The following is a 25395-nucleotide window of genomic DNA, read 5'->3' as shown; positions in this document are numbered from 1 at the left end:
TATTCACTTCTTAGAACATGTCTGAGCAATATACAATTTGAGGCCCTGAGAAAGATGAAACATCAATTTGAAAAGAGACCCTATCACAACAACATAAATTCTGCTAAAACTGTAAGAACAAACCTCAAATTGATGGTGAAGATTGAGTGGAAGAACGGTGGAATCACTGATACTTAATGAAAAGGTTAGGGGCCGTCACTGTGACGCAGCGGATAAAGCCACCGCCTGCAGTGCCAGCATCCCATATGGGCACCGGTTCAAGACCCAGCGGCTCCACTTCCACCACTTCCAATCCAGCTCTTTGTTATGACCTGGGACAGCAGTAAAAGATAGCCCAAGTCCTTGGGCCCCAGAACCCACATGGGAGACCCGGAAGAAGCTCCTGGCTCCTGGCTTCAGATAAGCACAGCTCCGGCCACTGTGGCCAACTGGGAAGTGAACCAGCGGATGGAAGGCCCCCCCACCCCCTACCCCACGCCTCTCCTTGTCTCTCTGTGTAACTCTGATTTTTTTTTTTTTTTTTTGGACAGGCAGAGTGGACAGTGAGAGAGAGAGAGAGAAAGGGCTTCCTTTTGCCGTTGGTTCACCCTCCAATGGCCGCCATGGCCGGCGCGCTGCGGCCGGCGCACCGCACTGATCCGATGGCAGGAGCCAGGTGCTTCTCCTGGTCTCCCATGGGGTGCAGGCCCAAGCACTTGGGCCATCCTCCACTGCACTCCCGGGCCACAGCAGAGAGCTGGCCTGGAAGAGGGGCAACCGGGACAGAATCCGGTGCCCCGACCGGGACTAGAACCCAGTGTGCCGGCGCCGCAAGGCGGAGGATTAGCCTAGTGAGCCGTGGCGCTGGCCCGTAACTCTGATTTTCAAACAAATCTTTAAAAGTTATGGGGACAGGCCAGCGCCGCAGCTCACTAGGCTAATCCTCTGCCTTGCGGCGCCGGCACACCGGGTTCTAGTCCCGGTCGGGGCACCGGATTCTGTCCCGGTTGCCCCTCTTCCAGGCCAGCTCTCTGCTGTGGCCCGGGAGTGCAGTGGAGGATGGCCCAAGTGCTTGGGCCTGCACCCCATGGGAGACCAGGAGAAGCACCTGGCTCCTGCCTTTGGATAGGCACGGTGCGCTGGCCACAGCGCACCAGCCGCGGCGGCCATTGGAGGGTGAACCAATGGCAAAAGGAAGACCTTTCTGTCTCTGTCCACTCTGCCTGTCAAAAAAAAAAAAAGTTCTGGGGACAATGCCCTAAAGAAACCAGCAGTTTACAAATGAGTAATTCCTGTTAAGAAGGGTAAGACAATGTTGAATACGAAGCCTGCAGCAGCAGACCATCCACATCAATTTGTGAAGACACAATTTACCTTCTTCACTCCCTGATTAAAGAGGGCTGACACCAGACATCCCAAATGGCTCAGTTTACATAATTCCGACTGAAAATTAAAGTTAGCACACTTTATGCTCAAGAGGGTCAAACTGTCGTGCCCAGATGAGCTATCGACAAGAGCTTTCAGTGGGAATGTTTAGTGGGATCCAAATCCTGAAGCATTTTTTTCAAAGAACTGGAAGAAGAGACAAAGCACAGCTTTACCAGGAGGATCCCCTGGAGAACAATCATGGCAATGGTCACCAAAAGTGAAAGTGGCCCAGGCAAAGCCAAAGCAGACTGGTCAAGAGTCAGGATCACGGCGAAAGGTTTTTTTCTTTTTCGGATGTTCAAGACATTTTGCTTGTTGACCTTCAGGAGGGTCAACGAACGACCTGTGTTTATTTTGAAAATGCTTTGAAGGGCCGGCGCTGTGGTAACGTGGGTAAAGCCACTGCCTGCAATGTCAGCATCCCATATGGGTGCCGGTTCAGGTCCCAACTGCTCCACTTCCAATCCAGCTCTCTGCTATGGCCTGGGAAAGCAGTAGAAGATGGCCCAAGTCCATCTTATGGGAGACCCGTAAGAAACTCCTGGCTCCTGGCATCGGATCGGCACGGCTCTGGCCGTTGCGGCCAACTGAGGAGTGAACCAGCGGATGGAAGACCTCTCTCTCTCTCTCTGCCTCTCCTTCTGTGTAACTCTGACTTTCAAGACCCTTCTCTATGCCTTTCAAATAAATAAAATCTTCAAAAATTTCACAATATGCATTTTCCATGAACTTTCTGAAGACTCCTTATATATGGTGTATATTCTGTGACCTAATATTCCATTTCCAGGAGTCTATGGAAATATACAGGCATACTCAGATGCTCAACGGAATAGAACTATAATTAAACACTGCACAGTCGTCGTTCTTCTTTTTAAAAGATTTATTTATTTGAAAGCATTACACAGAGAGAAGGAAAGGCAAACAGAGAAAAAGAGAGAGAGAGAGAGAGATCAATCTTCTATCTGCTGGCTCACTCCCCAATTGGCTGCAATGGCTGGAGCTGTGCCAATCCAAAGCCAGAAGCAAGGAGCTTCTTCCAGGTCTCCCATGTGGGCGCAGGGGCCCAAGGACTTGGGCCATCTTCTGTTTTCCTAGGCCATAGCACAGAGCTGGATTGGAAGTGGAGCAACCGGGACTTGAACCGGTGCCCATATGGGATGCCTGCGCCACAGGCGGAAGCCTACTGCATCACAGTGCCGGCCCCTGCACAGTTATTTTAAAATTGAGGTTGGTGGGGGTCGGCGCTGTGGCACAGCTAATTAAAGCCCTGGCCCGCAGTGCCAGCATCCCATATGTGCACCAGTTTGAGTGCCGGCTGCTCCACTAATGATCCAGATCCCTGCTAATGAGCCTGGGAAAGCAGTAGATGGCAGCCCAAATTCTCGGGCCCCTGCACCTATGTAGGGGACCCAGGAGAACCTCCTGGCTCCTGACTGACCCAGCTCTGGTCATTGTGGCCATTTAGGAAGTGACCCAGAGGATGGAAGATTGATCGATCTTTTTGTCACTCTGCCTTTCAAATAATAAATAAATCTTTAAAAATAAAAATCAGGTTGATGTACATATATTGACATGGCAAAACCATCTCCAAATAGTGTCGAATAAAAGCAGGTTGAATACATTATGACATTCTTCCATATTACAAACACATAAAGTAAACACCACAACCACAGAGCAAGTGTTTACTTTGTGGAAGGACGAAGGACTTCATGCTTTAGTCTGTATTCTTGGACTCTCTTACAAAGTCCAAGTAGTCACGAACTGCTTGGATAATTTTTAAAGACTGAAAAATGAAACAAGCAGTTTAGTGGTTCTTTTAAGGGGTGTCACTGAATTTTACAAGAATCTTTTATCAAAGCCCAGGACAGCAGTTATGAAGAAAACAAAGGCTGAATGAAAACACAGATACACACATAAATAGGACTGCTTCTTCTGATCAAAGAGGGAGTGTGGGGTTCACTGGACAACACAGAATAAACCTCCAATTTACACAATTCCTCACCCCCAAGAGCCAACACAAATATCCTCCTCAGTAAGGTCTTTGCCAGTTTCTAAGGCCCTAAGTCTATTCTCACCCTTTGGAAGTGACACCTCTGATCCCCTAGACTGAGCATCCCTGTCTCACGTAGGCCTGTGACCTCATGGTAAGCTGACCGAAGGTCAACACTTGACATTCAATTGCAGCATTAAACTAACAGATATGCTGGCTAAAACTCATCTAGTTTCCTCAATTCCCCCCACAGAGTAACTTCAGAACTGGTTAGATTAGAGAGCCAGGCCCCAGTGCACTCTGGAGGTGTCCAACAGGGTAGAGCTCCAGGAACCAGAAGCAAGTGGAATGAAGGGGCTCTGCCGACTTACCTTGAAAGCTACAACTTTTCCGGATATGATACAAGCAGATCTGATCACTCTCCTCCTGGTTAGGAGTGCTTGGGGACACAGGACCTGAACTGCCTCTTCTTTCTACAAAGAGATACCACAAAGACGTGTCAGCTTCCAGCACAGCCTCTGATATGGGGTTACAGTAGTGCAAGGCACTAAGGAGGAAAGAGGATCCATTCATCTCTCCGCATGTGACAAAAGTGGGAAGGCTAGCTGAGAAAACCTTGTTCTGCTACAGGTGAAAGTACCCCAGACACGGGGCAGGCTCCCTCCTTTTCAGGGAGGGGCTAGAAACCTAAGGTTACATGGCGCTCACCAGGGACAGGCTTCTTTATCCACTCTGTCTGTCACCCAGTTTTCTACGAGAGGGTAAGCAGAGGGCTACTTTTTACAAACTAGATAGAGTTCTATGTCAAAAACACTTGTGAGTGAACTTTTAGAATTGGTTAAAAAAAAAAAAAAAAACAAGAAAAAGGCAATAAATGGAAAGCTTACATCTCAAAATGAAAGTTTAATTTTCTAAGGATCTTCATTTAAAAAGGCCTGTAAGTGCTTTCAGTTTACTTTCGTTAGTCCTACTGCAACGAGTCTTTACCTGTTACATTCACCCCTACTCACTCATCCCTAAACAAGCATATAAAACTCATTAGCAATAGCAATTTCGTTCAGAATCACTTGTTATTTTGCCATTCATCTTCCTCCCCATCCTTTTTTTAATTAAGTCCCTCAGATACACCATGGGATGGAACTCAAAACCCCACCTGTGGGACCCTGAAAGTCACATCACTCTCGCCCAGGGCAGCAGTAACTGCTCTTAGAACCTGTCCACCTCCCATACTGGAGTCCCTGGGTCCCAGCTCCACTCCCAATTCCAGCTACTTGTCACTACAGACTCTGGGAGGCAGCAGGTGATGGGTCAAGTAGCTGGGTCCCTGCCACCCATGTGGGAGAGCTGGAATGCGTTTCACACTTTTGGCCATGGCAGGCATTTGAGGGTGAACTAGCAGATAGGAGTCCCCTTGCCCCTGATTCTCAAGTAAGTGGAAGTCCAGGGGAGAGCGTCGGGTTTAGGAGTTAAGACGCTCATAGCCACCAGAGTGTCTGAGTTCAGTGCCCAGTACCAGTCCCGCTCTTGCTTATTTGGACCCTGGAAGGCAGCAATGCTCACGCAAGTGACTGGGTCTCTAACACCCACGTGTGAGACCTAGACCAAGTTCCCAGCTTCGGCCCAGCCCAACCCCAGCAGTTTCAGGCATTTGGATATGAACCAGTAAACAGGAATTTCTTTCTTTCTATGCCCCTCAAACATAAATTTAAAATGGAAATAAATTTGTATAAACACAGTATCCTAGTGCACTCACTTCTCTGAGTACCCACTACAGACCAGGCACTGTAGTGCTTAAGACAAGCATGGAACAAGGCAGAAAAATTCCATTTGCCAAAGTGAGGAAGATGGCCAAGACCCAAAACTAAAATGTGCTTTTTTTTCCCACTCATTTTTAAAAATCGAAACAGGGGCTAGCATTGAGGTGCAGCGGGTTAAGCCCCGACCTGTGACACCAGCATCCCATATTAGCATGGGTTCAAATGCTGGCTGCTCCACTTTTGATCCAGCTCCCTGCTAATACACCTGGGAAGCTAGCAGAAGGTGGCCCAAATGCTTAGGTCACTCCCACCCATGTGGGAGACACGGATGGAGTTCCAGGCTCCTGGTTTTGGCCAGCCATGGCCATTGCAGCCATGTGAGGAGTGAACAAGCAGATGAAAGATCTCTATTTCTGTCTCTCTGTATCTGTCTCTCCCTTTCTCTGTGTAACTCTACCTTTCAAATAAGTAAAAATTTATTTTTACCAAAAAAAAAGTAAAAAAAAAAAAACCAGGATACAATGCAAAGGGCACCCTTAGAGTTGTACAGCCTGGCACTCCTAACTTTGGGGTCCCTCACTGAAAGGCAAGCTGTCTTGAGGGGTAGGAACGGAGGGTGAGTGCACAGGGCTGCAGCTGATTCCCCAATTTCAGTGTAGATTAAGCCCATGTGGAATCCACTCCCCACCACCGAGTTAAGTTGTCTAGAACACCTTCACAGTCCTTCCCTAGCTAGAAAAGAACCAAGCTTATTTTATTAACAGAAGCCCACGCTTGCCCAAAGTCTCAGTGCAGTAGCCACCTGGAATCCACGCCTCCAGCCGGGCCTGGAGCTCCTCCCCCCTTACCAGAAGTCGCCGGCTGGCCTGCGGTGGGAGGGTGCCCTCTGCTGGAGGAAGAGCTCTTCTCCTTGATGTCCAGTGCGTTTCTGTAGATGGAGGACAGCCTACCCAACAGGCTCGAGCTCATGCCCAACTTCTCCAGTTTCTCCAGATTCTCAGAATTGGAGAAGACATGAGACCTCTTACAGTGGGTGCCAAACCTGCACTCTCCCTGTAAAAAGTACTGGCAGACATGGAGTTTGACACACTGCTTTTGAAAGGTACAAGAGCCATAGGGTCCATCTCCTTTGTTGTAATGCAGACAGATCTGTTGACAAAGAGGGGAAAAAATAACCGCTCAGGAAGGCCTGACAGGACACCATCTCCCCACTGACCAGCTCACAGGCTACAAGAGGCAGGACCCCAAAGCCATGGCTGTGACTTCATCTACACAGTCCAAAGCTATGAGAACATCCCTCACTCTAGCCATAGCTGCCAGCACACGCCTTGGCTAAAATGGGAACCAGGTGGAGAGCACACTGCCCAGAACGAGCCCCTCCACTGGGGAAACCTAAAGAACTTCAAAGTGACCACAGCCGTGCCCTTCACATGAAATGGTATTTTAATGTCAATCAGATGGCAGCATCTTAATGATCTGTTTACACTCTTCCTTGATGGACTTGCCAACTCTCCACTACCCCAGGCCCTCGAATCTCCCAACTTGCTTTTATACAATCCAGAGTCAAAGAGGCTCTTGGGGTTGAAAGCATATTAGGCAAGACCAAATACTAGCCTCTCACGTCTCAAGGGAGCAATCAGACTCAGAGAAGTTCAACAGCTGGCTGTATTTACCAACAGCAGCTGGCACAATGCTATTGAACTGGGTTACTGGCACACCTGGGACTTGAACTTTAATCCGTTCCCTCTCCTCCACACACCTAATTCCTGGAAATGAGAACCAGGCCAGAGACCACCAAGGAACCACCCACCCAACTCTCAGATATTCCATTTCACAGATGCCGGAATGCCACAGAGGCTGTGAAACTGAGGCTTAGATCAGCAAAGACCTACTCTGGGAAGTGAAACCCTGAGGGAAAAGCCAGAGGGCTGGGCCTTGACTTCAGTTCAGCCATTTACTCGCTATCTGACCTTGGGGCAAGCCGCACATCAGCTCTAGTTCAGTTTTTAACCTGTAAAAATGGGAATAATGCTATCAACATCACAGGGCTGTTGTTGAGATCAAAGGCAAAATACATGAAGGAGCCTATATGATATGGGTGCCGGATTGATACGGCTGCCCCCAACTGGCCATCTAGTAAGGTGCTAGCCCAAGAGCAGAAGCCCTGGCAGGAAAGGCACACTGGGTCGGCGTCTAGGGTCTCAGCTCCCATTTGCTGGCAGTGTGTTCTCAGCCTGTCTACACATCCAAGCAAAGGCCACAACACACTTGCAACGGGTCACTTACTGCCACCTTCTTCTGATTTAGTTTTCATACAACTGACAAGATGACTGCTCTAAATTGTTAATGCCCACTCTCCAGACTCAATGCCTCCTCTAAACACACACACACTCACTCCTGATATACAGAAAGCCTATATGAAGCAGCCTCTGTCCCCCCACATTCGGATCATGCTGAGGCACATGAGGTCCCCCGACTGTGCAGGCTCCCTCCTCTCTGGGGCAGCCCGAGAACCAACTCCTCTTCCTAGATCTCCCTCTCTTCACCTCCTCTCACCTCATCCAACCTTAAGCTCTCACAGCTGACGTCATCTACCCTAGGGTGCCATGCCCAGGGCCCAAAGTGCACACTAGAGACCAGAGTGCAGGCTCTCAGAGCATCTCAAAGGCAGTATTCCAATCACCCGCTGACTTGCCTCACTATTCAATGTGCCTGCTGAAAAGGCACCATGGGACCTTTTATCTCCTGACCACAGGTGCCTGACCTGCAGTGGATATCCCATCAAGCTAGCTGAATTTAAGTCACTACTAATTTCCAAAAGGCTAAAGAAGTTGACACCTATTACGCACCAGCCACTTACACTGTGATAACACTCGTGACCCAGCTGCTGCCCTGCAGAGCTGCTACCTATTCACACCGAGGCCTGGCTCGGCCCAGGCCAGAGCAGAGTTCCCAAAGCAGGCTTCCAACGGCGGCTTCAGCACAAACACCTCCTCCGGACCCAGTGGGACTTTCCTGGGACTATGCTGCGTCAGCATCTCCTCCCATCGGCCACTTCCTTCCTTCTCTCCTGCCAAATGCTAGATCCACCTTGCTGTGGTCAAAAGGCTCTCCCCCCTCCTGCTCTGTACCCCAGTGACTCTCTTGCGTATCGATCCCATATTGGTGGCTGCTGAGCTAATCCAGGACCAGTGCAGACATCCAAACACAATCTGTGAATTCCTATCAACTATAGTTCAAACTTCCCTGGGTGTGACTGAATAAGCAGTCACGTGCCTGCCACTCTGGAAGGCTTCTCCACAGATCAACCTGGCCCAGAGCTGGCCACCAATGTGGTTTCAATCCCTGCTGAATAGGAGTTAGACTTCCTGGAGTCTCTCATCCCCTTCAGTTCTGTGTAACACATTTCTGTAGGTGCAGGCCAGACAGGTTCCCTCAACCTCACAGAAACCCAGGAAAGGAGCTCCCAGCCCAAATGACAGGGAAGGAGAGGAGGTTTTAAGGAGTGCCAAGTCAGTCCAGTGTTATAGGCCTAGAAAGTAGAATCAGGAATTCAATCCAGGTCTTTGGGTTCTTGGTCAGGATAGGGTCCTCGGCTTCCCTTCAGACACAGAACGTCCCTGTCTTCCAGCCATGTTACCGTTCTTCTGTTACTTATAAAGCAGCTCCCCATCCCCACTGGCACTCACTTCTGGCAAAAGCGATGGATCATTCTGAAATAAGAGTTGGCACAGCTCAGTATAGCTGAGGTGGTCAACACCATGAGTTCTCAGCACACTCAGGTTGTGATCAGTCGTCAAGCTGTGATTGTTTCTACAGTTCTTCCTGTAAAGAAGTAGAGATGGGGTTATAGGCTGCATTGTATCTCCTCAAAATTGCTATGTTGGAGTCCTAATTCCCAGAACTTCGGGATGTACTGGAAACAGGGTGCCATGGCCCAGATGTGGTTTGTTCCCCCGGGGTCCATTAGCAGGAGCTTGGTCCCCAGGGGTTATAGGGGTGATGTGAAACCTGTAGAAGGTCCTTAGATGAGTTGAGGCCATGCCCTCAAAAGGGATCAAGCTACTTCCTGTGGGACCTTGCTTAGTTCTCTCCAGAAGACTATTACTAAAAACCTGCGTCTGATCCTGTCTTCCTGTTTGGTGATGTGACTACTCACTCCTGTACGCGATTCTGTCATGGCTATCTGTCACAATGTGATACAGAGATACCTTACCAGAGCTGACACAGGTGCCATGCCCTTTAACCTTCAGAACTTTGAGCCTAACAACCCTTTTTTCTTCATAATACCCACCCCAAGTATTTTGAAAGGTAATGAAAAATGGACTAACACAAAGGGTCTTAAAAGAGATATTTAAGTTAAAATAAGTTCATTAGGGTAGGCCTCAGTCCAGTCCAGCTGGTGTCCTTATGAGAGATCAGGGCGGGCGGACACACACGGACACGGACAGACGGGGACACACACACACACACGGAAATCCATGTAAGCCATTCACAAGCCAAAGAGAGAGGCCTCAGAAGAAATCAAATCTGCTGACCCTCTGATCCTGGATTTTATAGTCTCCAGGACTGTAAGAAAATAAATTTCTAAGTAAAGCTCCCTAGTCTGTGGTACTTCGTCATGGTAGCCTTGGCAAAATGATACAATGGGTAAAAATCTATCTTCACTGACAATTTTTCAGAAACACTTCCTGATTCTGTTTATAAGTACCAGGGAAAAACCAGCAAGTTTACACGATGAAAAATACCTAATGCTTATTTACCAAGGAAGAGGCGGGACTATGCAAGGTCATGGGCCCAGAACAGCACCTCTCAGCAGGCATTTGATGACAATGACAGGTCTGTCATCAAAGAGCCAAAGCATACCAGTCACTAGGTAAGCACTTAAAAATGAGCTAAATAAATAAGCAGGGTACATCAAATAGCTCAGCCCTTTTTCTGCTCCTGCCCTCCATTCTTTGGATCCACAAGCATCTGGTGAGCACTAGCTGTGAGCCAAGCATTGGCACGCCACCCTGAAGAACCAAAGAACAAACCTTCAAATACTGCCTGGGTCACCAGGAACCGGAAATTAGGCAGACAGCATTTGCTCAACTCAGACACTGCCACATACATATGCTATGTCCAGAACACCAAACCTCGGATCTAAACTCCCCAAACTAGTACTTCCCTTTGTGATCTTCCATTTCAGTAAAAGGCAACTTCCCTCTTTGGCTGCACAGACTGAAAACCTTGGAGTCATACTTGGCTCCCTTACTTTCATCCAGTGGAGGTGACAGGCCCAGAGATGACACAGGTTTGGAATGGAAAGTGCAAGGCCAGCTGTGTTCAGAATATATCAGCACAGAGAAGAAGGGGTGCCTGGCCCTGTCTGGGCTGGGGTGACAGCTGAGGAAGGAACCAAGGCAGCATGCTGAGAGAGGTAAAGCCTGCGCTGAATACTTGAAGGGTGAGAAGCAGCCACGCAAGGAGAAAAATGAAGAACATCAGAAGAGCAAATCAACTGGTGCTGCCAGAGCTAAATATAACTAGCAATCATAATGATGATGGCTGATGAGAACGAGGAGGGCCACTAAAATGCAGTGAGCATTCACCACAAACCACGGAATGCCTAAAAGGTTTAATATTCACTTATTAGAGAGATCGAGATCTTCCATCAACTGGTTCATGCCCCCAAAAGCCTGCATCTCCTTGGGCCGGGCCAGGCTTGCAGCCAGAAGTCTGGAATCCCTCTAGGTCTATAGTGGCAGAGACCAAAGTACTTGAGCCAGGGTGTGCATTAGCAGGAATCTGGAATCAGAAATGGAGCTAGAACTTGAATGCAGGCAATCCCAAACTGGGATGCAGGTGTCCCAAGAGGCATCTTAATTACTGGACCAAATGCCTGCCCTTTTTAAAAAGGACTCATTCATTTCCAAGTATTTTATGAATTAACTCGTTTAGTCCTCAAGGGGCCCATGAAATGAGTACTTTTATCCCCATTTCACAGCTAAGGAAATTAAAGCTCCTATGTAAAATCACTTGCCCAGGTTACCAGCTAGCAAAGGGCAAAGCCCAGATTAGAACAAGGTGAGCTGGTCTCACGACTGTGTTCCCACACAGGTCTGGGAGTCAGGGGCCTGAGACACCTTCCCAGCTCTCCAGCAGGACCGACAGCCTGTTTCTGAAAGAACTGACCCTGATGCTCAGGAACAGAAGCGGAGTCACAAAAGAAGAACAGAAAGGACAGCCAGCTGCAACCTCCCTCTCGCTCAGTAGAGTCGCAGAAGGACAGCTGCAGCAGCAGGTCAGACCGCCACCTGTGATGCCAGTGTCACATATGGGCGCTGGTTTCAGTCCTGACTGCTCCATTTCTGACCAAGCTCCCTATTAATTCTCCGGGGAAGGCAGTGGAAGATGGGCCAAGTTTGGTTCCCTTACACCCAGATGGAGTTCCTGTCTCCTGGCTTCAGCCTGGCCCAGCCCTGGTCATTGCAGCCATTAGGGGAGTGAACCTGTGGATGGAAGATCTCTCTCTAAATCAACAAACCAGACTCAAGTCATCTAGGCCAATAAATATTAAACTCCAGATTTCCAAGACAAGTAAAAACTGACCCCAAATTTCAGAAACTAACATAGGAATAGGGCAGCCATCTTTATTTTATCAACTGTGAACAATAAAAAGCCCCATCAGGGGATCTATCTTGTGAGACTTCCTCCTGGGCTGCTGCTCCTCCTCCCTGAGGTGCCTCACCCCTGCAGGCTGCTCCTCCCTCCCTGAGGTGCCTCATCCCTGCAGGCTGCTCCTCCTCCCTGAGGTGCCTCACCCCTGCAGGCTACTCCTCTTCCCCTGAGGTGCCTCACCCCTGCAGGCTGCTCCTCCTCCCCTGAGGTGCCTCACCCCTGCAGGCTGCTCCTCCCTCCCTGAGGTGCCTCACCCCTGCAGGCTGCTCCTCCTCCCCTGAGGTGCCTCACCCCTGCAGGCTGCTCCTCCTCCCCTGAGGTGCCTCACCCCTGCAGGCTGCTCCTCCTCCCCTGAGGTGCCTCACCCCTGCAGGCTGCTCCTCCTCCCCTGAGGTGCCTCACCCCTGTAGGCTGCTCCTCTTCCCCTGAGGTGCAGGTTAAATTGGCCCAGGGTTCCAGTCATGGCCCTCCTGGAGGCCTCACACTGCCTCAGTTCCAAGCCACTCAGGCCACAGCCCCCAGATACACGGCCTGGTGTCTCCCAGACTACCACTTCAGGGCCCCAGGCTTCCTCCCAATCCCCAGACTTAAAATGCTTTTTTTTTTCTAACAGGCAAAGTTAGTGAGAGAGATAGACAGAGAGAAAGGTCTTCCTTCTGTTGGTTCACTCCCCAAATGGCCGCTACAGCCGGCGCCCTGTGCCGATCCGAAACCAGGAGCCGGGTGCTTCCTCCTGGTCTCCCATGCGGGTGCAGGGCCCAAGCACTTGGGCCATCCTCCACTGCACTCCCTGGCCACAGCAGAGAGCTGGCCTGGAAGAGAGGCAACCGGGTCAGAATCCAGCGCCCCGAGCAGGACTAGAACCCGGGGTGCCGGCGCCGCAGGCGGAGGATTAGCCTAGTGAGCCGCGGTGCTGGTCTTAAAACGCTCTTGCTGTGTCGATCAACAACACCGTGAGAGCAGCAGCAGAAACCCTAGATTCCTCACTGCTCCTATATGCTCTTACCACACTACTGCCAATTCCCAGCTCTCTCAGATTCCTCATACAACGCATTTCCCCTGGAAAATTCCCATCTAGGTATTTATTTCTGGAAGCTGCCATACACTTGAGGGGTCAGACAGCTCCTGGCTACTGGCACAGAGGCAGAAGGAATTTCACCACTTGTGGACCCGGCCCACAACAACCTCCTGCAAGATCCTCCGATGTCCATCTTTTCCATCTGCCCCCGGAACCTGGCACCCAAAACGGTCAAGAGCCCTGTGTTACGGAGGCAGAGCTGAGGTCGGTCAGCCTGGACCCCTGAAGGCCAACATGGACCAAGGCTTACACCCCAGCGCTGACTCCAGGACTTGCTGTGACCAAGAAATTGTCTACTGAGATAGCTAGAAAGAGGAGGGGGAAAGAGGAAACCGGAGGCAGGAAAGGAGCGACGGAAAAACTCTCCAAGTAAGCGGACCAGCTTCCACGTGGGTCCCCACGGCATCGCCCAAGTCAGCATCCGCACAACTACCTTTCCTAGAAGGCAGACGCGGTCTGCTCTCTCCTGCCATTCGGGATGAAGCCGACATTCGTTAACAGAGCTCAACACCCAGTCCACGCATCTCACCGCCCACCTGGGAGGCAGGGTGTTCGGGGCCGGGGTGGGGCGGGGGAGGGGCAGCTGACCTCCGCCCTCCTGGGTTCGCATTCCACGGGCGGAGGCGGCCACCAGGAAGTAGGTGCCGACTAAGGGAGGTGCTCGCTCAGAGCAGCAGGGGCGCGAAGCCCACCAGCTGAGCAGAGGCTGGGGCTTCTCAGAGGGCCACGCAGGAGGGGCTACTGCTGGCGGGCAGAGTCCCGCAGGACCCTGGGGGCGACGGGAGGGGCCCGCGTTAGGCTGCGGCTGGCTGCTAGCTCCGGAGCCTGGGCGAGGCCGCCACTTTCCCCACCCGCACCGCCCTGTTGCCGCCCGGGGGCGTCCCACGCGCGGCCGTCCGCGCTCCACGGAAGCCACCCTGTCCTCGGGAGTCCCTCGCCGGGGCACGGGCTGGGAACCGCCCCGCCCGCCCGCCGGCCCGCGCGGCGCCTTACCCGGCCCGGGCGAACTTGCAGGTGCCGTACATCATGAACCTGCAGAGGTGCAGCTGCGAGCAGAGCCCCACGCAGCCCGAGGCGGGGGCCTGGTGCGCGCGGCACAGGCGCAGCGGGGTCACGGCCAGCGCCACGCGCTCGGGGGCCGCCGCCCCGCCGTCCGCGCCGGCCCGCGCCACCACCGCGAAGCGCCCGGGCGCCCGCAGCAGCCGCTCCAGGGCGTCGGCGTCCAGGTCCCGCCGCAAGCGGCGCCGCAGCTCCGTCAGCTCCAGGGCGCCCCCGGCCGCGCACAGCACCTGGGTCACCTCGGCCACCGCGCCGGCCTGCGCCATGGCCGCCGCCGGGAGGCCGTCGAGGGCGTCGCGCGGCGGGGCCCCGAGCCGTCGAAGCGCGGGGTGGGGCCGCCGGCGGGAAACGAAACCGAAAGCCGCTCCCTCCCTCCGGCCGCAGAGCGCAGACCCGCGGGGCCTCGCCACGCCCCGGGCCGTCCGCGGGCGCCTTCGCCGACGCGGCCGAGCCGCCCACAAGTGCCCTGCAGCACGCCCGCCGCGTGCCCGACGGCGCCGGAAGCGGACGACGGCCGCGGGCCCGCCCCGGAACCGCGCGTGTCGGACCCGGGGCCGCCGGGCCGCGGCCGGGCCTGACGGGACCTGCGTCCTCAGAGGCCAGCGAGAGCCCTCGGGGCAGAGGACGTCGCTCCTGACGGGAACTGCGGTGTCGGGCCTGGGGAAGCTGTTTAAATGGTACCGCCCGTGACCTCTGACCCCGCCGTCGGCTTTCGGGAGCAGTCGGGGAGCGCCGTCTCGAGGGAGGACTGCGGCAGCGCGGTGGTAGGCCGCCGCCTCGGGCGCGCGAAGTCGACCCGGAAGGACTTCCATGTGGTGTGTGAGAACGCGCGTGGAAATGCGCTCGAGTGGGGAAGCTGCGGGGTCGCGAGGAAAGCCGAGAGGGGCAGAGCGGGAAAGTGCGGGAACAGCCCTCAGGAGGCCGCGTTGGCGCACGCGGAAGGGGACTGCGGCCGTGTGAGACACGACGTGCGTGGGAGGACGGCCGTGCGTGGGAGGACGAGGCACTCGCAGGAGTGAAGGAGGGGACTGCGGCCGCTGTGAGACGGGCGTGCGTGGGAGGACGGCCGTGCGTGGGGAGGACGAGGCACTCGCAGGAGTGAAGGAGGGGACTGCGGCCGCTGTGAGACACGACGTGCGTGGGGAGGACGAGGCACTCGCAGGAGTGAAGGAGGGGACCGCGGCCGCTGTGAGACACGACGTGCGTGGGGAGGACGAGGCACTCGCAGGAGTGAAGGAGGGATTCCGGCCGCTGTGAGACACGACGTGCGTGGGAGGACGGCCGTGCGTGGGAGGACGAGGCACTCGCAGGAGTGAAGGAGGGGACTCCGGCCGCTGTGAGACACGACGTGCGTGGGAGGACGAGGCACTCACAGGAGTGAAGGAGGGGACTGCGGGTGCTGTGAGACGGCCGTGCGTGGGAGGACGAGGCACTCGCAGGAGTGAAGGAGGGGACTGCGGGTGCTGTGAGACGGGCGTGCGTGGGAGGACGGCCCTGCGTGGAGAGGACGAGGCACTCGCAGGAGTGAAGGAGGGGACCGCGGCCGCTGTGAGACACGACGTGCGTGGGGAGGACGAGGCACTCGCAGGAGAGAAGGAGGGGACTGCGGGTGCTGTGAGACGGCCGTGCGTGGGAGGACGAGGCACTCGCAGGAGTGAAGGAGGGGACTCCGGCCGCTGTGAGACACGACGTGCGTGGGGAGGACGAGGCACTCGCAGGAGTGAAGGAGGGGACTGCGGCCGCTGTGAGACACGACGTGCGTGGGGAGGACGAGGCACTCGCAGGAGAGAAGGAGGGGACCGTGGCCGCTGTGAGACGGCCGTGCGTGGGGAGGACGAGGCACTCGCAGGAGTGAAGGAGGGGACTCCGGCCGCTGTGAGACACGACGTGCGTGGGGAGGACGAGGCACTCGCAGGAGTGAAGGAGGGGACTGCGGCCGCTGTGAGACACGACGTGCGTGGGAGGACGAGGCACTCGCAGGAGAGAAGGAGGGGACTGCGGGTGCTGTGAGACGGGCGTGCGTGGGGAGGACGAGGCACTCGCAGGAGTGAAGGAGGGGACTCCGGCCGCTGTGAGACACGACGTGCGTGGGAGGATGGCCGTGCGTGGGAGGACGAGGCACTCGCAGGAGTGAAGGAGGGGACTCCGGCCGCTGTGAGACACGACGTGCGTGGGAGGACGGCCGTGCGTGGGAGGACGAGGCACTCGCAGGAGTGAAGGAGGGGACTCCGGCCGCTGTGAGACACGACGTGCGTGGGAGGATGGCCGTGCGTGGGAGGACGAGGCACTCGCAGGAGTGAAGGAGGGGACTCCGGCCGCTGTGAGACGGCCGTGCGTGGGGAGGACGAGGCACTCGCAGGAGTGAAGGAGAATGCGATGGCTGGAGAATGGGCCGGGGCGACTTTTCCTTTTGGACTTTTACTTTAGACTCTTCCGTCCTAGCCTTCAGTTCTGGGGCGGGTGTTGGGCACGGCGGTGAGCACGCCCCTGGGGACGCTGGCGCCTGTGCCGCTGCTGGTCCAGTAGGCACCAGTGATGGCCCTGCCGCCGCCGGCTGGCCCGGATCAGTGCCCGGTCCCAGCTTCGGCCTGACCCAGCCCCAGCTGTTGCAGGCTTTTGGGGAGCGAGCTAGCACGTGAGACATGTCTCTGCTTTTTAAATAATTACATGTGTATGTGCATACATAATTAACAAAAATTAAAATGAAACTAAACAAATCAGCTTTTCACTTAATGAGATTGCTTTTCAAATAGTTATATTTTAATACTATTTTATATAAAATAACCTATTTTAAAAAGAGGATGGTAGTAAATAAATGGGAAATTGCTGTTTTTCAAATATAAATAAATTTATTTTCAATACTATTTTGCTATAAAATAGCTTTTTTTAAAGACAGGAAGGATTACATCAGTGAATATAGTGGATTAAGAACTCCAGAAAGTCTTCCCTTCCATAAAAACAATGGAAAAACTTTCCAAAAATCTCAGAATAAACTTTCTCAGAGCTCTGGAAATTAACCAAAGGCTTGCATCCACCCATCTAGCATTGAATCAAGAAAAACAGCTGAATCTCAATAAATATGGCAGTGTTTGTAGTATTTTAACTTACCTTAGTCCTATCTCCCACTCTTTAGCTCCATGGTAGCCTTGAAAAGTAACATTCCTGGGGCTGGTGCTGCAGCATAGCCGGTACAGCCACTGCTTGCAGTGCCAGCATCTGATATGGGCACCAGTTGAAGTTCCGGCTGTTCCACTTCCAATCCAGCTCTCTGCTGTGGCCTGGGAAAGCAGTGAAAGATGGCCCAAATCCTTGAGCCCCTGCACCCACATAGGAGACCCAGAAGAAGCTCCTGGCTTCAGATCAGCCCAGCTCCGGCCATTGTAGCCAATAGGGGAGTGAACCAGTAAGATGGAAGACACCTCTCTCTCTCTCTCTCTCTCTCTCTCTCTCTCTCTCTCTCTCTCTCTCTCTCTCTGCCTCTCTCTGCCTCTCTCTGCCTCTCTCTGCCTTTCTCTCTCTGCCTCTGCTTTCTGTGTAACTCTGACTTTCAAATAAATAAATCTAAAAAAAAAAAAATTATAACATTCCCAGTAGGTAGCTGAGGATGCACACAGACCTAGAGCTATTCATTTATTTACTTATTTATTTGAGAGAAAGAGAGTGCTTCCATCCACTGGCTGACTTCCCAGATGCCAAAACAGCTGAGGTTAATCCAGGTAAAAGTCAGAGCCAGGAACTCAAATCTAGGTCTCCTGTGTGGGTGGCAGGGACCCAACTATTTAAGCCAACACTGCTGCCTCCTAGGGTCTGCATTAGCAGGAAGCTAGAATGGGAAGCAGAGTTACTAACCCAAGCATTCCATTATAGGATGCAGGTGTTCCAATGGGCATCTTAACTGCCAAGCCAAACACCTGCCCACGGACTGGAGCACTTTCAAAGACTCATTCCCACAGACTAATAATTATTTGATGTGTTTAGTGGTTCCTTGATAGACCCTAACAAGGTTTCTCTTTATTGGGCCTCACAGGGACTAGCTCAATCTAAAGGTTTCTCCCCTGCTCACCTGGAGTGTTAAATGTTTTAATATCATGAGTGGCTGAGGCAATGGATAACAGAGCAAACAGTAGACCAACAAAAACCTAAAAATAAACACTAAACAATGAGATATCCATAGGAATTTTGAAAAACTCCAGCATATTTCTGGGAAATTAGAAGGCAACTCCTGAGAGGACACTAACTACTCAATATTACCTGACACAGAGGTTCTGTGAAAACAAGAAGTAAAACCTATGCATGGTTTCAAACTGCTTGACTTGTTGTTGGAGGCATGATCCAGAGAACACACATAGCATCTTGGCACAGACAAGAAGATGTATAGGTGTTTAATCAACTTACCTGGTCTGTAGAACAACAAAAACAACAAAAAAGATATTAACAGAGCCCCCAGAGACCTGTGGCACACCATCAGCTGTACTAACCTACACTTAATGGAAGTCTTAGAAGAGGAAAAAAGGGAAGAAAGGATAATTGAAGAAATAATGTCTAAAACTTGCCAAAAATTTTTTTTTATTTGACAGGTACAGTTATAGACAGAGACAGGTCTTCCTTCTGTTGGTTCACTCCCCAAATGGCCGCTACAACTGGCGCCCTGTGGCGATCCGAAGCCAGGAACCAGGTGCTTCCTCCTGGTCTCCCATGTGGGTGCAGGGGCCCAAGCACTTGGGCCATCCTCCACTGCCCTCCCAGGCCACAGCAGAGAGCTGGACTGGAAGAGGAGCAACCAGGACTAGAACCCGGCCCCCATATGGGATGCCGGCACCACAGTGGAGGATTAACCAAGTGAGCCACAGCACCAGCCCTAGCCAAATTTGATGAGAAACATTAATCTACACATTGACACCCAGTGAACTCCAAGTAGCATAAACTCAAGAAGATCCAGACTTAGACACATCATAATCAAACTGTTATAAAAAAAAAGTTCAGAAGCAGAGAGAAGCAACTCATGTGCAAGGAATCCTCAATAAATTAAAAAATGACTTATCCTCAAATAATGCATATTAGAAGGTAGCAGGATGATACTCAAAGTGCTAAAACCAAGTTGTCAACCAAGAATTCCATATCCAGCAAAACCTTATTTCAGGATTGAAGGGGAACTTAAGATATTCTCAGATAAACAAAAACCAAGAGAGTTAGTTGCTACCTATAAGACAAAAACTAAAGGGAGTCTTTTGGGCTGAAAGTAAATAACACTAAACTAACTTGAATTTTCATGAAGAAAGGAAAAGCTTTAGGTAACTACATAGTAATGAAAAAGTATAAATATATTTTTGTAGCTCCTTCCCCATATGATTTAAAAGACAAACATACAATAGTTAGAAATCTAAATTGATGGGCAATGTATGCAAATTGTTTTTGATAATATCAGAAGGGAATGGGGAAGGGAAAGGAAGCAATAGAGAAGCAATTTTAATATACTGTTGAAATTAGTACTAATCCAAATTAGATGTTTATCAGTTATGTTGATGGTAATCACTGGTGCAACCAGCAACTCAAAAGTATATAATATTGGCCAGCGCCATGGCTCAATAGGCTAATCCTCCGCCTGCGGCACCGGCACACCGGGTTCTAGTCCCGGTCAGGGCGCCGGATTCTGTCCCAGTTGCCCCTCTTCGAGGCCAGCTCTCTGCTGTGGCCAGGGAGAGTGCAGTGGAGGATGGCCCAAGTGCTTGGGCCCTGCACCCCATGGGAGACCAGGAGAAGCACCTGGCTCCTGCCATCAGATCAGCGCGGTGCGGTGGCTGCAGCGGCCATTGGAGGGTGAACCAACGGCAAAGGAAGACCTTTCTGTCTCTCTCACTGTCCACTCTTCCTGTCCAAAAAAAAAAAAGTATATAATATTGTCTACAGCCATACCACCCTGAACGTGCCTGATCTCGAAAAGTATATAATAAATCACAAGAAAGGGACTGGTGTTGTGGCACAATGAGTTAAGCCACCACTTACCATGCCAACATCCCATATCGGCACCAGTTCAAGTCCCAGGTACCCCACTCCCAATCCAGCTCCCTGCTAATGCACCAGGGTAAGCAGTGGAAGATGGCCCAAGTGCTTGGATTTGTGTACCCATGTGGGAGACTCAGATAAAGCTCCTGGCTTTGGCCGGGTTCAGCCCTAGTCTTTGTGGCCATTTGGAGAGTAAGCCAGGGGATGAAAGATCTCTGTCCCCTCTCTGTGACTCCGTCTGTCATAGAAATCAATAAATTTTAATAAAACTACAAGAGAATATAAATGACACGATGAACTGTCTAACACTAAAGAAGGCATTAATGGAGGAATTGAGACAGGAAAAGTAAGATAATAGCAAAATGACACAAGAATCCTACTCTCATAGTAATTACATTAAATGTAAATAAATTAAACTCTCGATTAGAAAACAAGTTGGTGGAGGCTGGTACTGTGACATAAGTTTTTTTCTTTTAGTGGAACTTTTTTTATTTAATACATAAACATATAAGTCCCTTTATTAGAGAAATTGTACATATTGGTGAATATGGTCGATGGTCACATCTATGGGTTAATCCCTTTAAATCAATCAATAATTAGGATAAATTCTATCTCTCTACGTGGTGAAGTGTCTTGTGTAGTCATATTCTATTGTTGGAATGACAACTTGTACAAATTTCAGAAAAATTAGAAGATACATATGAACACCAAGTTCTCCCCCTCCTTCTGAAACGGTCTCAATGATTTTCTTCATCACCTCAGTATGCCTGCATGGATGAACTGAACACGAAGGAGGTGGTGGGAGATGAGGGTGATTTTCAGTAGTCACTGTTTTCTTCACATGATCTTGACTAACATCTTCATACATGTGTTCAACTGTTAAAGGCTGCCATTGCTCATTATAGCCAAACAGCCATAGCCGGGGTGTCTGATAATATTTATCATAAGTGATGTAAAGGTCTAGCATCTTCACCTCCAGCATCAGCTTTGGCTTTACAAGCTTCTACGAGTTTTCTTGTGTCTAGAGTAGCCTCATCTGTTTCCAACAATCCACTCTCTTCATATTCCTCCCTATCAGCAGCTTTCCCCTCATCTTCCTCCTCTTCCTCTTCACATAGTGCGAACAGTCCTGGAGTTTTATACTGCCCTTGCTTTCCAGTGTAATTTCCATAACTGCCTCAGTTTCTCCTGTAATACCTGTGTTGTGATATGTATCTACCCATCCTCCGTCACCATCATCTTCTATGATAGCTTCCAATTCATCTGAATATTCCATCTGTTTGCACCGTTTGTAGCATGGCACATTTTTTGTAAAGCCACTACCTGCAATGCCAGCTTCCTGTATGGGCACCAATTCATGTTGCAGCTGCTCCTGGGAAAGCAGTAGAAGATGACCCAAGTGCTTGAGCCCCTGCACTCTCATGGTAGACCCTGAAGAAGCTCCATGGCTCCTGGCTTCGGAGTGGCTCAGTTCTGCCCATTGCAGCCATTTGGGCAGTGAATCAGTGGATGGAAGACCTTTCTGTCTGTCTGTCCCTCTTTCTATAACTCTGCCTCTCAAGTAAACAAATAAAATCTTTAAAAGAAGACACAAATAGATGGAAGGCAAAGAGACCCAAATGAAGCTCCTGGCTCCTCGTTTCTGCCTGGCCCAGCCCTGGCCATTACAGCCATTTGGGGAGTAAACCATTGATGGAAGATCTCTCTCCATTTTTTTGTATCTTCTATTTCTTTAATGTTTTGTAATTCTCATCATAGAAATCATAGATGTCCTAGGTTAACTTTATGAAAATGTATTTTTTTGTAGCTATAGTGAATGGGATCAATCTTAGAAGTTCTTTCTCAGCCATGGCATTGTCTGTGCGTACAATGGCTATTGAGTTTTGTGTATTGATTTTATATCCTGCCACTTTATCAAATTCTTCTATGAGTTCTGATAGTCTTTTTTTTTTTTTTTTTGACAGGCAGAGTGGATAGTGAGAGAGACAGAGAGAAAGGTCTTCCTTTTGCTGTTGGTTCACCCTCCAGTGGCCGCCACAGCTGGCACGCTGCGGCCGGCGCACCGCGCTGATCCGAAGGCAGGAGCCTGGTGCTTCTCCTGGTCTCCATGGGGTACAGGGCCCAAGCACTTGGGCCATCCTCCACTGCCTTCCCTGGCCACAGCAGAGAGCTGGCCTGGAAGAGGGGCAACCGGGACTAGAACCCGGTGTGCCGGTGCCGCTAGGTTGAGGATTAGCCTATTGAGACGCGGCGCCGGCCCTTATAGTCTCTTAATGGAGTCTTTTGGATCCCTGTATATAGAATCATGTCAACTGCAAATAGGGATATTTTGACTTCCTCATTCCCAACTTGTGTCCTTTTGATTTCTATTTCTTGCCTGATGGCTCTGACTGAAACTTCCAGGACTATATTGAATAGCAGTAGTGAGAGTGGGCGTCTTATGTGGTTCCAGGTCTCAGTGGGAATGCTTCCAACTTTTCCTCATTCAATAGGACCTGGCCATGGGTCTGTCATAAGCTGCCTTGATTGTGTTGAGGAATGTTCCTTCCATACCCAATTTGCTTAGAGTTTTAATCATGAAAGGGTGTTGCATTTTATCAAATGCTTTCTCTGTATCTATTGAGATAATCATATGGTTTTTATTCTTCAGTGTGTTAATGTTATGTATCACATTGATTGATTTGCTAATATTGAACCATCCCTGCCATACCAGGGATAAATCCTGGAGAATGATCTTTCTGATGTGTTGTTGGATTCAATTGGCTAGTATTTTGTTGAGGGTTTTTGCATCTGTGTTCATCAGGGAAATTGGTCTGTAGTTTTCTTTCTCTGTTTTATCTTTTTTCAGGTTTAGGAATTAAGGTGATGTAGATGCAGGCTTCATAGAAAGAATTAGGAAGGGCGCCTCCCTTTCAGTTGTTCTGAATAATTTGAGAAGTGGAGTTAATTCTCCTTTAAATGTCAAAGAATTCAGCAAGGACATCCAGTCTTGGGCTTTTCTTTGTTGAGAGAGTCTTTATTACTGATTCTATTTCTGTCTTGGTTATGGGTTTGTTTAGGTTTTCTGTGTCTTCATGGCTCAACTTAAGTAGGTTGTATGTGTCCAGGAATCTGTCCATTTTTTCTAGGGTTTGCTGATTTGTTGGAATACAGCTGTATGTAGTAACTTCTGATGATTCTTTTTATTTCTTTCGTGTTTGTTACCTTTTTCATATATAATTTTATTGACTTGGGTCTTCTCCCTCTTTTATTGGTTAGTTGTGCCAGTGGTATGTCAAATTTGTTTATTTTTTTAAAAAACTAGCTTTTCATTTTGCTGATCTTTGAAATTTTTTTGGTTTTAATTTTGTTTATTTCTTCTCTAATTATTTCTTTTCTCCTACCAGTTTTGGGTTTAGTTTTCTGGTTGTTTTTCTGAGTCTTTGAGATGCATTGATAGTTAATTTATTTGGTGCCTTCCCAATTTCTTGGTGTGGGCATCAATTGCTATAAACTTTTAACACTGCTTTTGCTGTATCTGATAAGTTTTGGTATGTTGTATTGTGATCCCCATTTATTTCCAGAAATTTTTTGATTTCTCTTTTGATTTCTTCAGTGACACACTGTCCATTCAGGAGCAAGTTGCTCAGTCTCCATGTGTTTGCATATGTTCTACATATCATTGAGTTGTTGATTTCCAGCTTCTTTCCATTGTAGTCAGAGAAGATGCATGGTACGATTTTGATGTTTTTGAATTTGCTGAGACTTGTTCTATGGCCTAGTATGTGGTCAATCCTAGAGAAAGTTCCATGCACTGTTCAGAAGAATTGTATTCTGCAACCATAGGATGAAAAGTTCTGTAGATATCCATTTGGTTTATAGTATTGATTTACTCTGTTTCTTTGCTGATTTTCTGACTGGTCAGTCTGTCCATTGCTGAAAGTGGAGTATTGAAGTTCCCCTTTAATATTGTATTAGAGTCTATGTCTCCCTTTAGTTCCTTTAACATTTCTTCTCTTTTTTTAACTTTTATTTAATGAATATAGATTTCCAAAGTACAGCTTATGGATTACAATGACTTCTCCCCCCCAATAACTTCCCTCCCACCTGCAACCCTTCCCTTTCCCGCTCCCGCTCCCCTTTCATTCACATCAAGATTCATTTTCAATTCTCTTTATATACAGAAGATCAGTTTAGCATATATTAAGTAAAGGTTTCAACAGTTTGTACCCACATAGAAACACAAAGTGAAAAATATTGTTTGAGTACTAGTTATAGCATTAAATCGCAATGTACAGCACATTAAGGACAGAGATCCTACATGCAGAGTAAGTGCACAGTGACTCCTGTTTTTGACTTAACAAATTGACACTCTTGTTTATGGCATCAGTAATCACCTTAGGCTCTTGTCATGAGTTGCCAAGGCTATGGAAGCCTTTTGAGTTCACTGACTGATCATATTTAGACAAGGTCATAGTCAAAGTGGAGGTTCTCTCCTCCCTTCAGAGAAAGGTACCTCCTTCTTTGATGACCTGTTCTTTCCACTGGGATCTCACTCGCAGAGATCTTTCATTTAGGTTTTTTTTTTTTTTTTTTTTTTTTTTTGCCAGAGTGTCTTGGCTTTCCATGCCTGAAATACTGTCGTAAGCTTTTCAGCCAGATCCGCATGCCTTAAGGGCTGATTCTGAGGCCAGAGTGCTGTTTAGGACATCGGCCATTCTATGAGTCTGCTGAGTATCCCACTTCCCGTGTTGGATCGTTCTCTCCCTTTTTTATTCTATCAGTTAGTATTTGCAGACACTAGTCTTGTTTATGTGATCCCTTTGGCTCTTAGTCCTATCATTATGATCAATTGTGAACAGAAATTGATCACTTGGACTAGTGAGATGGCATTGGTACATGCCACCTTGATGGGATTGAATTGGAATCCCCTGGTATGTTTCTAACTCTACTGTTTGGGGCAAGTCATCTTGAGCATGTCCCAAATTGTACATCGCCTCCCTCTCTTATTCCCACTCTTATATTTAACAGCGATCACTTTTCAGTTAAGTTTCAACACTTAAGAATAACTGTGTATTGATTACAGAATTCAACCAAAAGTATTAAGTAGAAGAAACAAAAAAAATACTAAGAGGGGTAACATATCAAGTTGCTCATCAACAGTCAGGGTGAGGGCTAATCAAGTCACCGTTTCTCATAGTGTTCATTTCACTTTAACAGGTTTCCTTTTTGGTGCTCAGGTAGTTGTCACCGATCAGGGAGAACATATGGTATTTGTCCCTTTGGGATTGGCTTATTTCACTCAGCATAATGTTTTCCAGATTCCTAACAGGGATCACTTTTCAGTTAAAATTTAAACACCTAAGAGTAATTGTGTGTTAATTACAGAGTTCAACCAATAGTATTAGAACAAAACAAAAATACTAAAATGGATAAAGTATTACATTGTACATCAGCAG

At 49.5% G+C, this 25395-nt stretch overlaps 1 protein-coding gene, 1 long non-coding RNA gene and 1 pseudogene across 2 annotated transcripts in view; 1 reads left to right on the top strand and 2 right to left on the bottom strand.

The window, feature by feature from the left end:
• PARP12 (poly(ADP-ribose) polymerase family member 12) overlaps nucleotides 1-14431 on the bottom strand; it is a 41632-nt gene extending 27201 nt beyond the window's left edge. The window contains exons 1-4 of the mRNA XM_051835660.2: nucleotides 13889-14431; nucleotides 8844-8979; nucleotides 6003-6303; nucleotides 3769-3870 (exon numbers count right to left, since the gene is read on the bottom strand). Of these exons, the coding sequence (XP_051691620.2) occupies nucleotides 3769-3870; nucleotides 6003-6303; nucleotides 8844-8979; nucleotides 13889-14220 (871 nt within the window). The 5' untranslated portion in view covers nucleotides 14221-14431. The remainder of the gene's footprint in view (nucleotides 1-3768; nucleotides 3871-6002; nucleotides 6304-8843; nucleotides 8980-13888) is intronic.
• Nucleotides 14432-14498: 67 nt separating this feature from the next.
• Nucleotides 14499-25395, top strand: part of LOC103345348 (uncharacterized) — a 43763-nt gene continuing 32866 nt past the window's right edge. The window contains exon 1 of the long non-coding RNA XR_007915498.2: nucleotides 14499-14769. This is a non-coding gene — a long non-coding RNA (uncharacterized lncRNA). The remainder of the gene's footprint in view (nucleotides 14770-25395) is intronic.
• LOC138849095 (ubiquitin-like-conjugating enzyme ATG3 pseudogene) lies at nucleotides 20476-21440 on the bottom strand (annotated as a pseudogene).

This window comes from Oryctolagus cuniculus, chromosome 3 (genome assembly GCF_964237555.1).
Source record: "Oryctolagus cuniculus chromosome 3, mOryCun1.1, whole genome shotgun sequence".
Taxonomy (NCBI): Eukaryota; Metazoa; Chordata; class Mammalia; order Lagomorpha; family Leporidae; genus Oryctolagus; species Oryctolagus cuniculus.
This window is presented reverse-complemented; position numbering and strand designations above follow the sequence as displayed.